A 14,266-nucleotide genomic window follows, 5' to 3' on the forward strand; every position below is an offset into this window, starting at 1 on the left:
GGAATGCATATTGGTTGACTGGGTTAACCTGCATTGCATATCATGCAACATACATACTAATTTAGTTGTCGAGTGTGATTGTTATTTGTCAATCCTATTTGGAACATGCTATTTGTTATTGTTGTCATTTACGTTCGATATGGAACATGCAACCCTAGGAATGACATCTCTAGTTATAAGCCTAAGTGGCTATTTATTATTTGTACCTATTGGGTTTATTATCTACATAGTTCTTTAGAGTTGACCCTCGCGTCTTCTGTGTGTGTTTTGGCGGACAACGCCTTTTGTCAGATGAATATTGCGGATTGGTTCACCATGGTCCACCCTTCGGGGGGGATTAGGTATGAGATGATCGATCAGGACGACCCCGGGTCGTGGGTGGTTGACCCCGCGAGCCATCGAGCGACGTATTCGGGGCGCATCATGGAGGATCACGTGGATAGCGGAGGACTTCTGAGGTCAGGAGTGTTGAGGCGATGCTCTATCAACTTCAACTTGCCACCGGGCGTTCACTGTGGACCAGGACTTGGAGGACCACCACCACCACCACCATTGTCTTCAGACGAGGAGGATCCATCAGAGGAGATTCCAGTGAGAGTGCCTTCGGCAGGGTCTAGTGCACCCACCGTTGCGATCATCGATGATCAGGGTTCGGGCCCTAAGCCCGTGAGTCCAGCATCGGAGCGCACTGCGGTTGCGAGGGGAGGACGGATAGGGTTAGTAGACTTGGTCGTTCTGGATTCTGATTCAGACGACGATCATGCTAGCACATAGTTTTGAGTGTTGGTATGAGCTCCTCGAGTTAGGATTAGTGTAGGAGTAGAGTTTTAGCTCTGACAGTCTTGCTTCATTTGTTACTTAGGGGACAGGGTAGATCCGCCTATAGCTTTTTGTGTGGTTTCCTTACGGGAATCACAGAGAGTTGGTTGGACTTAGGAAGTCTTATTTTCAGGCCATTGGGTCAGCTGATTCTCAGTTTTGAGGGATAGTGTTGCGGGCACTTCACCTTTTCATTTGGTTTGTATATATTGCCTACGGGCGTTGCACTTTTCTTTCCGTCACTGGAGGTTACTCGTGACGAGGTTGCTACTACAGCGGGGGCTGTTTATATATTGTATATTAGTTCTGATTTTTGTTATTGTTGCGTTTTATTTAATTCCGTCTTGTCTTAGTTATTATTATAAAAAAAAATATATTCACGTTTTTCCGCATTAAGTTTATTTTGGTTACTAAAGTGACGCCACCGAAATCGGGGTGTTACAAAATCCCCCCCCAAAAAACCTTGAAAATCCCAAAATCATTTCTTTCATAAGATCAAACATACTTTTCTAAAACATTTTGCTTGAAGATCGTAAGAACACTTGAAGAACTTTCGAAGAAAAACACAAGTTTCGCATAGATTCAATCCTCCCAAGATCAAAACCACTTTTCTAAAATAATTGTTTGAAGATCATAAGAACATTTTAAGAACATCATGAATTTTATTAAGAAAAACCCCCAAAACATAAACATTCCTAAGCAACTCGATCAAGATCATTCTCTTCTGGTTTTTGGCAGATCAGCTTAAGCTGCTACCACAGAGCATATTGAGAATGGCCTTGCTCAAGGCTTAAGAACTCAACAAGAAAAAAAATAAAAGAAAGACAAGAGAGGGAAAGGAAGCTCACGGCTAGAGAGAAGTGAGAGCAAATGAGCTTGGTGTGAAGAAATGAGAGGGGGAGAGGGTCTATTTATACTAGAGGTTTGGGAACAAAGCATTGAAGGGGTGATTGAATGCATTTTTCCCTCCAAAATGCTTGAAAATTTCGGCCACAAGCTTGGTCAAACCAAGGGCCTCTTTGCAATTTATTTCTAGTCCATAACTCCCTTTAAAACCATCCTTTAATCCTCCATTTAATTTCCATTAAAACCAAAACTCTTTAAGGCTCAAAATTAAATCCTTAATTCTTTAAATCAGATTTGTCAAGGCCCTTTAAAGATTTGAAAACTCTCACTCAAGCCCTCCCACTTAATGAGAGTCAAAGGAATCAAACCCTTGATTTTCTCCTCCATAAAGACTAGCAATTAAGTGGAAAACCATTCCCTCCTCCTTCTCCAAGCTTGGTCGCCCACCTCTTGCAAATATGAGCAGATTTTCACTCAATAAAACCATCAAACACAAAACAAGGTGGTTTTTAGGTGATTAGGTGCATTAATCACAAAAATCCCCTCTTAATGCACAATAAAAACCCTAATTTGAAATTCTAAAGTCTTTTTCTCCTTCCTCCCTCCAAATATTCGACCAGCCCTCTTAAATGTTCCAGAAAATAATTTTGAAAATGTTTATTTAATAAATCATAGGTTTTAAAATAATTAAATACATTTTATTTAAATAAAACTCTCAAAAAATAGGGGAAAGGAATATTCCCTAATGGAATAATTTTAAAATCATGCCCAGCACCTCCCCATAAGGTGTGGCCCACGAAATCGTCCTCGTCGACTCGATTTGCCAACTTATCGCTCCTGTCGAGTCGATTTTGACCTAAAAGTCGCCGTCGCAGAACCCTAGCAATATTACTGTCAAAATGCTCGTATCGTCGCGCTCATCTACGTCTAGAGGTTTCTAAGACTTAATATTGCTTCTAACAATTAATCACCTTTTTAAAAGGCTTAATATCACATATAGCACAAGCAATTCACAGAATATTATTTAATATTATTAATAAAATAGTATGCCCTAAAACCGGGTCTTACAATACCACCCTCCTTAAAATAGTTTCGTCCTCGAAACTACTATAGGAAGATACACCACGCTTCCACTGCACACTCTGATACTTTCCACGAATTTTCAGTGGTCTCGACGCATAGGTTTTTGTCCTTTGTCTCATGTTTCGGGTCTTCACGTGACATCTCTAGTTGTCTGGTTCCACATCATTTCCACAAAGGGAATCTGTCTCTCCTTAACGTTCCTTTCATAGTCCAACACCAACTATCATTCCGATCACCATTTTCTAATATTAAGTTGATCAGGCTCAATATCAAAAAGATGGCAATTAGAAAAATAACTGGTAAGGATGTTCGAGTTACTCACATTACACTGTCTATAGCCTAGACACTCGTCGTAGAACCTTACGAAACTCTCCCGTAAGAACACAACCCAGACTGCCTCATTGCAGTCACACTAAAACAATAAAAGTTTAAGTCAAACAGGTGTTATGCTCACGCCGGTACACGCTGGCCGGCGTCCCGTCCAGGTGATCCGGATGCAACATCAACAGCTTAGACACGGGAAAACAAACTTTTCGGACATCGAGCTCAAAGGTTCCATCCACCAATTCACTCGTTCAGTGGTTCCATCCACCACCTAGTCCATTCGACGGTTCCATCCACCATCTAGTTTGTCCGATCCATGGTTCCATCCACCTTATGTGATCGTTGGTTCCATCCACCAATCCCGTTTTCCTGATTGTTCCATCCACCATCTCGGTCTGACCAATGGTTCCATCCACCATTCCTGCTCAATTGATGGTTCCATCCATCATCTCATCGATCTGACGGTTCCATCCACCATCCCGATCGATGCACCCCGATCATTGGCTCCATCCGCCATCCTTTCTTAGCTGATGGTTCCATCCACCATCTTCGCTAAGTGAGGATAATTGAGAGTGAAACACAATCACACAAAACACCACAAAAACATAGGGAAGACAGTGACTTGGTCACCCTTTGACTCAAGAATGAGTCTCCAACACGACAAATCACATACATCATAGCTAAGCAACCTTCTAGCGAAGACTTGGGTTGCAAGGAAATCTCTTATTGAATATCATCAAGAGGTTACATCTTGTTTCAGAAGTTAAAACAAAAGGTAGCGACCGCTACAACATAGATAAGTGGAATACAATTCCAAAAAAAAAGGCAAAGCCTCAAGTTCAAAACAAAGCGGTGACAAGGTCACTAACAGAACTAGCCTATTCCCGAGCTAGCTCCCTGGTGTTCTCAACTTCGTCAGCGTTCAGGGTGTACACTCGTCCTGCTGTTACCGGACGCCTTCCTCCTGCGGCATTCAAGGTTGCTCCCGCTTCAACCTTTGGTGCCTTGCAATCCCTTGCCACGTGTCCTGGCTTATTGCAGTTAAAGCACACCCTAGGGTCATCCTTGCAGACATTAGCATAATGACCTACTTTTCCGCACTTGAAGCAAGTCACGTCCTTTCCTTGGGCTTGGTTACCTTGACCTTCATAGGTTGTCTCATTGGGTGTGTTCTGACCCATAACTCGATTGTTGCCTCGCTGGTAGTCATAAGGCTTCTTCTGAGGTTGTTTCCCTTTACCATGCCCCTCATAATCTTGATGGTTTGGCCTGATTGGTCCACCCCTTCCTTGCCTACTTCCTCGGCGGTTCTTCATAGCCTCAACTTCTCGGGCCTTCTCGACTAGCACTTGGAATTGCCGAATGCCCAGAGGTCTAACAGCTTCCTCAAGGTCGTAGCGTAGCCCCATCATAAAACGGTTGCACAGATAGGGCTCGTCCACCTGCAGCTGAAAGAATCGGAAATGTTTTGACAGTGCCTCCATCGTGGCGGCATATTCTCCAACAGACATACTTCCTTGGTGGAGCTTCAATAATTGGGTTTCTTTCTCTTCCCTTGCAGTCTCAGGGAAGTACTTGTCAAATAATGCCCTCTTGAAGGTATCCCAAGTGACCACCGTGTTGCTTGCTTCCAATATCTGCCTGGCGCTCCTCCACCAGTACACGGCGTCACCCAGCAGCATGTACGTAGCTAGCACCACCTTAGTGTCATCAGGGGTCTGCAGCACTCCAAAGATTTTCTCAAGTTCCTGGATCCAAATGTCAGCCTTTTCCGGATCCGACTCACCACTGAACCTCGGCGGGTCTTGGCGTTTGAAGTCATTCAACCCCCTAGTCTGAGCTTGAGCTAGCTCCCGAGCTTGTTGCTGAGCCCTCCGAGTATGCTCTTCAGCCTCTCGATGAGCTTGAGCAGCATTGGTGGCGGCAGTTGCAGCAGCTTGCTGGGCCACCACTTGGGCCAGCTGAGCCATGGCTTGAGCCAATTGTTCGTTAGATGGGTCTTGTCGTGGAGGCATCTTTCAACCTGCACAAGTTTACCATCCAAATTCAAACTTCACTTAGAGTCTAAGGACTCCAAGGGTTGAGCATCACAACAATGACGCTCCAGACAATCAAACAAGTCAATCAACCATCTTAGCAAACAAGTTCTACCCAACTCTCTTGGACTCAACTCCTAGGGACCACTAACCCAAAGCTCTGGTTTTCTCAACCAAAGCTCTGATACCACAATGTAACGCCCCGATTTCTCGAGGGTCACTTTAGTAACCTTTTTCAAAAAAACGTGTGTAAATTTTTGTCAAAATAAAACCTTTTAATGATAATAAATAAAAGATAGAATGAATGCTGAATAAACTTCATTTTAGTAAATAGACCAAGGCTTTTTCTTTATTACATCAAGACTCAAAGAAAGAAACTAGTGCTTTCAACCTTACTTAAGCTCATCCACATACATGATGGCTTTAAGAAAGTATCGAGCCCTAAAACAACACTCGACCTCACCCCCCCAATACAGACACAACACTCTCCCAACCCGACTCATAGGTCGCGTGCCCTCCAAGGCCTCCTCCAGCGCTCGAATCATATCGCCTCGCATCCTCTGCTCTCGCCAATCCCATAGCTGAACCATCAGTCGCGTAGTCGATGTCTCGAGCCTTGCCGTCGTCCACATCAAGCAGATATAGGGTCGCATCTCGACTGATCGCACGCATGCTTGTTGTCTAGGCGTTAAGCGCCCCAAACAACAAACAGCAAACAAGCAAACAAGCAAGGGTCAACTTCTAACACACACACATCATAAGTAGGGTATACTACCCTATCAATCACAAGTTCTTCACTAAGCTAACATTCACAAATAGGGGAACTATATCAAGCTCTAAGTTGCACAAGTATAGGGAACTATCTCATAATTCTAAGTTTCACAAGTATAGGGAACTATCTCATAGTTTATTGTTAGTCAATGCTCGTGCACATGCATGCAGACGCTTTGGATATCCATAAGCCAATCCCTCATGGAAAGGCAGGACGAACACGACTCCACGATCGGGGTTGGACACCTCCAACGCACCGCTTCCCAACAGCTTGATGATCGGGGTTGGACCTCTCCAACGCACTGCCGTTTCAAGTTCGTCCTTTGTTCAGGTCCATCCCCTGAACGTCACCATCAACTAGCCCAATCCAGGTCACTAGCTGTGGCCAACCAAGCCCAATCCAGGTCACTTGGTCCACAATGCATGCCATGCAAGTCAGTCATCATCACTAGGCCCTAAGCCCATCACGTTCATCTCTTATGAACAACATATCATCGCATAATAACTTACATGCATAACAATAAATATAGCTAACACCCTAGGCATATAGGTATGTTCATAATAAAACTAGCTAGCATTTATTGCATCATCATCATATAGCATATCTAGCACATACATCATCAATAGTCCTAGCATCATGCTTGCTAACAATCACAATCACAAACAATTTATCTAGGCCGAGGCCGAAGTGCCCTTACCTCAAAGGTACGCTTTCCTAAAAGTCTGGGGTTGCACCTTGAAGCTAGATCTACACTTGGAAATTTCCTACCAACGAACGGGCAGAGTAACGTTACTAATCGGACAATCGAATCAATCATAAGCATATCCCCTTGCTGATCACGAAATCCCCCCCCAAAAAACCTAGAAAATCCCAAAATCATTTCTTTCATAAGATCAAACATACTTTTCTAAAACATTTTGCTTGAAGATCGTAAGAACACTTGAAGAACTTTCGAAGAAAAACACAAGTTTCGCATAGATTCAATCCTCCCAAGATCAAAACCTCTTTTCTAAAATAATTGTTTGAAGATCATAAGAACATTTTAAGAACATCATGAATTTTCTTAAGAAAAACCCCCAAAACATAAACATTCCTAAGCAACTCGATCAAGATCATTCTCTTCTAGTTTTTGGCAGATCAGCTTAAGCTGCAACCACAGAGCATATTGAGAATGGCCTTGCTCAAGGCTTAGGAACTCAACAAGAAAAAAAATAAAAGAAAGACAAGAGAGGGAAAGGAAGCTCACGGCTAGAGAGAAGTGAGAGCAAATGAGCTTGGTGTGAAGAAATGAGAGGGGGAGAGGGTCTATTTATACTAGAGGTTTGGGAACAAAGCATTGAAGGGGTGATTGAATGCATTTTTCCCTCCAAAATTCTTGAAAATTTCGGCCACAAGCTTGGTCAAACCAAGGGCCTCTTTGCAATTTATTTCTAGTCCATAACTCCCTTTAAAACCATCCTTTAATCCTCCATTTAATTTCCATTAAAACCAAAACTCTTTAAGGCTCAAAATTAAATCCTTAATTCTTTAAATCAGATTTGTCAAGGCCCTTTAAAGATTTGAAAACTCTCACTCAAGCCCTCCCACTTAATGAGAGTCAAAGGAATCAAACCCTTGATTTTCTCCTCCATAAAGACTAGCAATTAAGTGGAAAACCATTCCCTCCTCCTTCTCCAAGCTTGGCCGCCCACCTCTTGCAAATATGAGCAAATTTTCACTCAATAAAACCATCAAACACAAAACAAGGTGGTTTTTAGGTGATTAGGTGCATTAATCACAAAAATCCCCTCTTAATGCACCATAAAAACCCTAATTTGAAATTCTAAAGTCTTTTTCTCCTTCCTCCCTCCAAATATTCGACCAGCCCTCTTAAATGTTCCAGAAAATAATTTTGAAAATGTTTATTTAATAAATCATAGGTTTTAAAATAATTAAATACATTTTATTTAAATAAAAACCCATTTTATTTAAATAAAACTCTCAAAAAATAGGGGAAAGGAATATTCCCTCATGGAATATTTTTAAAATCATGCCCAGCACCTCCCCATAAGGTGTGGCCCACGAAATCGTCCTCGTCGACTCGATTTGCCAACTTATCGCTCCTGTCGAGTCGATTTTGACCTAAAAGTCGCCGTCGCAGAACCCTAGCAATATTACTGTCAAAATGCTCGTATCGTCGCGCTCATCTACGTCTAGAGGTTTCTAAGACTTAATATTGCTTCTAACAATTAATCATCTTTTTAAAAGGCTTAATATCACATATAGCACAAGCAATTCACAGAATATTATTTAATATTATTAATAAAATAGTATGCCCTAAAACCGGGTCTTACAGATAACATGGCTGAAGAAGGACCGCGAGAGAGAACATTAAGGGAGTTGGCTGCACCTGATTTCACCTACGAAAGCTTGTGTATCCAGTATCCTGAGGATGTACCATGTGTACTCAAAACTGGACTAATCCATTTATTGCCTAAGTTTGGTGGTCTTGCAGGTGAAGATCCTCATATGCATATCAAGGAGTTTCGTACTGTCATACCCACCATGAAGCCTCCTGAAGTTGACAAAGATCATATATGTTTGAAGGCTTTTCCTCATTCCCTTCAGGGAACTGCAAAGACTTGGCTGTATAACCTGCCCCCTTCATCCATTGCAAGCTGGGACGACCTGAAAAGAAAGTTTCTTGAGAAGTTCTTCCCTGCCTCTAGGACAACTTCAATCAGAAAAGACATCTCCGGAATCAGGCAGCTACATGGAGAGACTCTACATGAATACTGGGAAAGATTCAAGACACTATGTGTGAGCTGCCCCCATCACCAAATTTCTGAGCAGCTCCTAGTTCAGTATTTCTATGAGGGTTTGCTCAACTTGGAGAGACATCTCATTGATGCTGCTTGTGGCGGTGCATTGAATGACATGACTCCTACTGAAGCCAGGCAGTTGTTTGAGAAGATGGCTGCTAATTCTCAGCAGTTTCAAACAAGGAGTAATGATGTTGTTAAACCTGTTAATGAGATTGGGACAGATCCAAGGATGGACAAGCTTGAGAAGAGGATGGAAACCATTGCCAGCTTGGTTACTCAATTGGCCATGAACCAGAATAAACCTTCATAACAGACAAAGGTTTGTGGCATTTGCACTAAAGACCATAATACTGATGTTTGTCCTTCTCTGCAGGAACCTACAGATGAGAATCCTGAAGCATATGCTGCCAACATTTTCAATAATCGACCTCAGCAAAATTATGATCTGTCATCTAACAGATATAATCCTGGCTGGAGAAATCATCCAAATCTTAGATGGTCTGATCAGTCACAACCTGCCCAAGCACCGTTTCAGAATAATGCTAGACCATATGTTCCTCCTCCAATGCAACAACAGGCTAACAACCCTGCTGCACCGCAATCTAAAGAATCTTCATTGGAGGATATGTTGAAGCAGATGACAGCCCAAAACACGCAGTTCCAACAAGACACCAGATCCTTCATTCAGAATCTGACCACCCAGATAGGGCAGATGGCTACTTCAATAAACCAGCTACAGTCCTAGAATTCTGATAAGCTGCCCTCTCAGACGGTTGTCAATCCAAGAAATGTGAGCGCCATCACCTTACGGTCGGGGAAGCAAATTGATGCAGATCATGGACCAGAGCCAGAGCCTGAACCTGAAAAGGAGACAGAGACCACTGCCACAAGAACCTTCCAAGTACAACCACCTTCCATTCCTCTTCCATTCCCTCCGAAAGCTATGCCAAGCAAAAAGAAGGAAGAGGTAGATAAGGGAATCTTGGAGATATTCAAGAAAGTGGAGGTGAACATACCTCTACTTGATGCACTCAAGCAAATTCCAAGATATGCAAAGTTTCTGAAAGAATTATGCACTCAGAAAAGGAAGCTAAAAGGAAATGAAAGAGTTCGCATGGGGAGAAACGTTTCTGCAATCATAGGTAAAGCTGTTAAACCTGCCCCTGTTTCTGATGTTCCTGAAAAGTGTGAGGATCCAGGTACGTTTTCTGTTCCTTGTGTCATAGGTGATACTAAATTTGCAAATGCCATGCTAGATCTAGGAGCTTCAATTAATGTGATGCCTATGTCTATTTTTAAATCACTTTCACTTGGACCTTTGAAACCTACGGGTGTTGTCATCCAATTAGAAAATAGGAGCACGACACACCCTGCTGGTTGGGTAGAGGATGTTTTGGTTAGGGTTGGTGAACTTGTTTTCCCTGCTGATTTTTATGTGCTTGAAATGGAAAAAGGATCTTCCCGTAATACAGTTCCTATCATTTTGGGGAGACCATTTTTAAAGACAGCCCGAACCAAGATAGATGTTTATGCTGGTACACTGACTATGGAATTCGGTGATATTGTGGTTAGGATAAATTTTTTTGATGCTATGAAACATCCACCTCAAGACTATTATGTGTTTCATATTGATTTGCTTGATGAACTACCTGATGATATGCTTGATGAACATGAATCTGATTTCCTACATGATTCTGATTTCCCTTCACTAACAGGGTCATACACTTGTCATACATGTACTGCTACTGAAATGTGTGATTCTTGCATTGATCAATTTTTGGACACTGTTGTTGTTGACTCAGATGTTAAGAAATCTGATTGCACTAACCCAGTTGTTGAAGTGCAGGCTGCAGAAACTGTATCTGCTAGTTTGGTTCCATCTGTTTTGCAGGCACCCGTATTGGAGCTTAAGCCCTTACCAGATAACCTCAAGTATGCTTACTTGGAGGATGATAAGAAGCAACCTGTCATTTATTCCTCAACCCTTCATGAAAATCAAGAGGAAAAGTTGCTGCAAGTACTAAAGAAGCACAAGAAAGCTATTGGTTGGACCTTAGCTGACATTCCTGGGATTAGTCCATCCATGTGCATGCATAGAATACTCTTGGAAGAAGGAGCGAAGCCAGTAAGACAACCACAAAGGAGACTCAACCCAGTGATACTTGATGTTGTGAAGAAGGAGATCACCAAGCTGCTACAAGCTGGAATTATATATCCGATCTCTGACAGCCCTTGGGTGAGCCCAGTTCAAGTGGTCCCTAAGAAGACAGGACTTACCGTAGTGAAGAATGAGAGGAACGAGCTTATCCCTACTCGAGTGCAAAACAGTTGGAAAGTCTGCATTGATTATAGGAGGCTCAATCAAGCAACCAGAAAGGATCACTTTCCTTTGCCCTTCATTGATCAAATGCTTGAGCGCTTAGCAGGTAAAAGTCACTACTGTTTTCTTGATGGTTTTTCTGGGTACTTTCAAATTCACATTGCTCCTGAGGACCAAGAAAAGACCACATTCACTTGTCCCTTTGACACTTTTGCCTATAGGAGGATGCCCTTTGGCCTATGCAATGCCCCTGGTACATTCCAGCGGTGCATGGTAAGTATTTTTAGTGATTTCTTAGAGAGTTGCATCGAGGTATTTATGGATGATTTCACTGTTTACGGATCTTCATTTGATACATGTTTAGATAATCTGGATAAAGTTTTGCATAGGTGCATTGAAACTAACCTTGTTTTGAATTATGAGAAGTGTCATTTTATGGTAAAGCAAGGCATAGTTCTAGGTCATGTGATTTCTAACAAAGGTATAGAGGTGGATCCCGCTAAGATAGATGTTATTTCACATTTGCCTTACCCCTCTTGCGTGCGAGAGGTGCGTTCTTTTCTCGGCCATGCAGGTTTTTATCGCAGGTTTATTCAGGATTTCAGCAAGAGAGCCCTTCCTCTTTCTAACTTGCTGCAGAAGGAAGTGGCGTTTGATTTTGATGAGAAATGCAGAGAGGCGTTCGATTGCCTCAAGAAAGCATTGACCACCACTCCTATCATTCAGGCACCGGATTGGACAGCCCCTTTTGAGCTTATGTGTGATGCCTCTAATTACGCATTGGGTGCTTTCCTTGCTCAAAAAGTAGATAAGTTGCCTAGGGTAATATATTATGCATCTAGGACTTTAGATTCTGCACAAGCGAATTACACAACCACTGAAAAAGAACTTCTAGCTATTGTGTTTGCTCTAGATAAATTCAGATCATATTTGCTAGGTTCTAGGATTATTGTTTATACTGACCATGCAGCTCTAAAGTTCCTGTTGAAGAAGGCTGAATCAAAACCTAGGTTGATCCGATGGATGCTCTTGCTCCAAGAGATTGACTTGGAGATTAGAGATAGAAGTGGAGCACAGAATTTAGTGGTCGATCACTTGAGTCGGATAGAGAGGGATGCTGATACTCTTCCCATTAGAGATGACTTTCTGGATGAGCGGCTCTTTAATATTTCAGTTTCATTTCCAGCACCCTGGTTTGCTAATATTGTTAATTATTTAGTTGCTTCTGTGCATTTGCATCTCGAGCTCAGATTTTTAAGCTTAAGAGTTATGCTAAATATTATTGTTGGGATGACCCCTATTTGTGGAAGTTTTGTACTGACCAGGTTATTAGGAGGTGCATTCCAGATCATGAGATTGAATCAGTCCTCCAGTTTTGCCATGCTTCTCCAGTGGGCGGTCACTTTGGACCCCAAAGGACAGCACGCAAGGTGCTTGATTCTAGATTTTACTGGCCCACCATCTTCAAAGATGCGTCAAGGATTTGCAGCACCTGTGAGCCATGTCAGAGAGCAGGCGGTACCATTTCTTGGAGAAAAGAGATGCCCCAACAGCCCATGCTGTTTTGTGAGGTCTTTGATGTCTGGGGTATCGATTTTATGGGTCCTTTTCTTGTTTCTTTTGGCTTTTATTATGTTTTGCTTGCTGTTGATTATGTTTCTAAATGGGCGGAAGCTAAGGCCACCCGGACTAATGATTCTCGAGTTGTTGTGGATTTTGTTAGGTCTAACATCTTTTGCAGGTTTGGCATTCCTAGAGCAATCATTAGTGACCAAGGCACCCATTTTTGCAATAGGTCCATGCAAGCTCTTCTCAAGAAATATGGGGTTGTTCATAGAATTTCCACACCATACCATCCTCAAACAAATGGGCAAGCTGAGAATTCCAACAGAGAGATAAAGAGGATCTTGGAGAAGACGGTCCAGCCTAACAGGAAGGATTGGAACAATAGACTTGAGGATGCTCTTTGGGCCCACCGTACTGCTTACAAAGCACCCATCGGAATGTCCCCTTACCGCATTGTTTTTGGTAAGGCATGTCATCTTCCAGTTGAGATAGAGCATAGGGCTTATTGGGCTGTGAAGACTTGCAACTTGGCTCTTGATCAAGCTGGTGGCGAAAGGAAGCTTCAATTGAGTGAGTTAGATGAGATCCGCTTGGAAGCCTATGAGAACTCTAAGTTCTACAAAGAGAAGACCAAAATATTCCATGATAGCTTGATTTCCAGAAAATACTTTTTGGTTGGACAACAAGTGTTGTTGTATAACTCTAGGCTTGGCCTAATGAGCGGTAAGCTTCGTTCTAAGTGGATTGGTCCTTTTGTTGTTACTAATGTGTTTCCTTATGGTACTGTAGAGATCAAAAGTGAATCCACAAATAAGAGCTTCAAAGTTAATGGTCATCGCCTCAAGCATTTCCTCACTAAGCCTTCTCTTGTGGATGCTACCATGGACGATGTTTCCTTGGTTGTTTCCACCCTCCGCCCGCCATGAATCAGGGAGTTTTCTTTCTCCTTCTTTACTTTTATTGCACTTGTTCAATTCCATATTTGTTATGCTTCATTGGGACAATGTGTAGTTTAAGTGTGGGGGGGAGATTAACTTAGGTAGAATAAATTAGATGAATAAATTGATGCATGCTTCTCTTTGAATTCTTAGGTCTTGTTTAGATTATGGGCATTTTCTTTCTTTGAATTGAGTCATGATATCTTGTGGTGTGAATCCATGCGTTCTTGTGTGTCAAGTTACTTTTGAAAATTGAGGGGTTGAAACAATTATGATAGACTTAATTCCCCTGTGAGAGTTTTGAGCCTTAACTGTAGGTGGTCAACCGTATGCCATCTCTAATCTTTTTCTTGTGTGATTGCACTCTTGATTACTTGCACTCTAGAACTTGACTTGACGCTTGTTTCTACTTGATATTCACATGCACATATTGAGGTGATTTTAGGCATTTTCTTCTTTTAATTAATAAGCCACTAGCCATATAAGCTTACCTTGAATGAATTATCCTTTGATAGCCACTTTGAGCCTTTTTACCCTTCTTTTCTTTAGCTCATTACAAGCTTATAAGTGAAAAACCATGATTGACCTAATCTTTGGGAATTTTGGAGCTTTGGAATTGTTTTGGGAGTAAGTACTAAGTGGGTAAGGGTGCATTGTTCTTTAATTCTTCCAATTCTCGGTTATGCTTTGTTGGTTGTTGTAAATAGTATGGTGGTGCTGTTTTTCTTACTAGTTTTGTTATTCAGTTAAAAAAAAAA

The 14,266-nt window shown here is 42.0% G+C and overlaps 1 protein-coding gene and 1 pseudogene across 1 annotated transcript; one reads left to right on the forward strand and one right to left on the reverse strand.

Moving 5' to 3' along the window:
- Positions 1–3,950: 3,950 nt before the first annotated feature.
- Positions 3,951–5,087, reverse strand: LOC130744230 (uncharacterized). Its single transcript, XM_057596424.1, has one exon. It carries the CDS (start codon positions 5,085–5,087, stop codon positions 3,951–3,953), a length of 1,137 nt encoding a protein of 378 aa, XP_057452407.1.
- Positions 5,088–8,220: 3,133 nt separating this feature from the next.
- LOC130744232 (uncharacterized) lies at positions 8,221–13,496 on the forward strand (annotated as a pseudogene).
- Positions 13,497–14,266: the final 770 nt, after the last annotated feature.

The sequence above is a fragment of the Lotus japonicus genome, chromosome 3 (assembly GCF_012489685.1).
Source record: "Lotus japonicus ecotype B-129 chromosome 3, LjGifu_v1.2".
Classification (NCBI taxonomy): Eukaryota; Viridiplantae; Streptophyta; class Magnoliopsida; order Fabales; family Fabaceae; genus Lotus; species Lotus japonicus.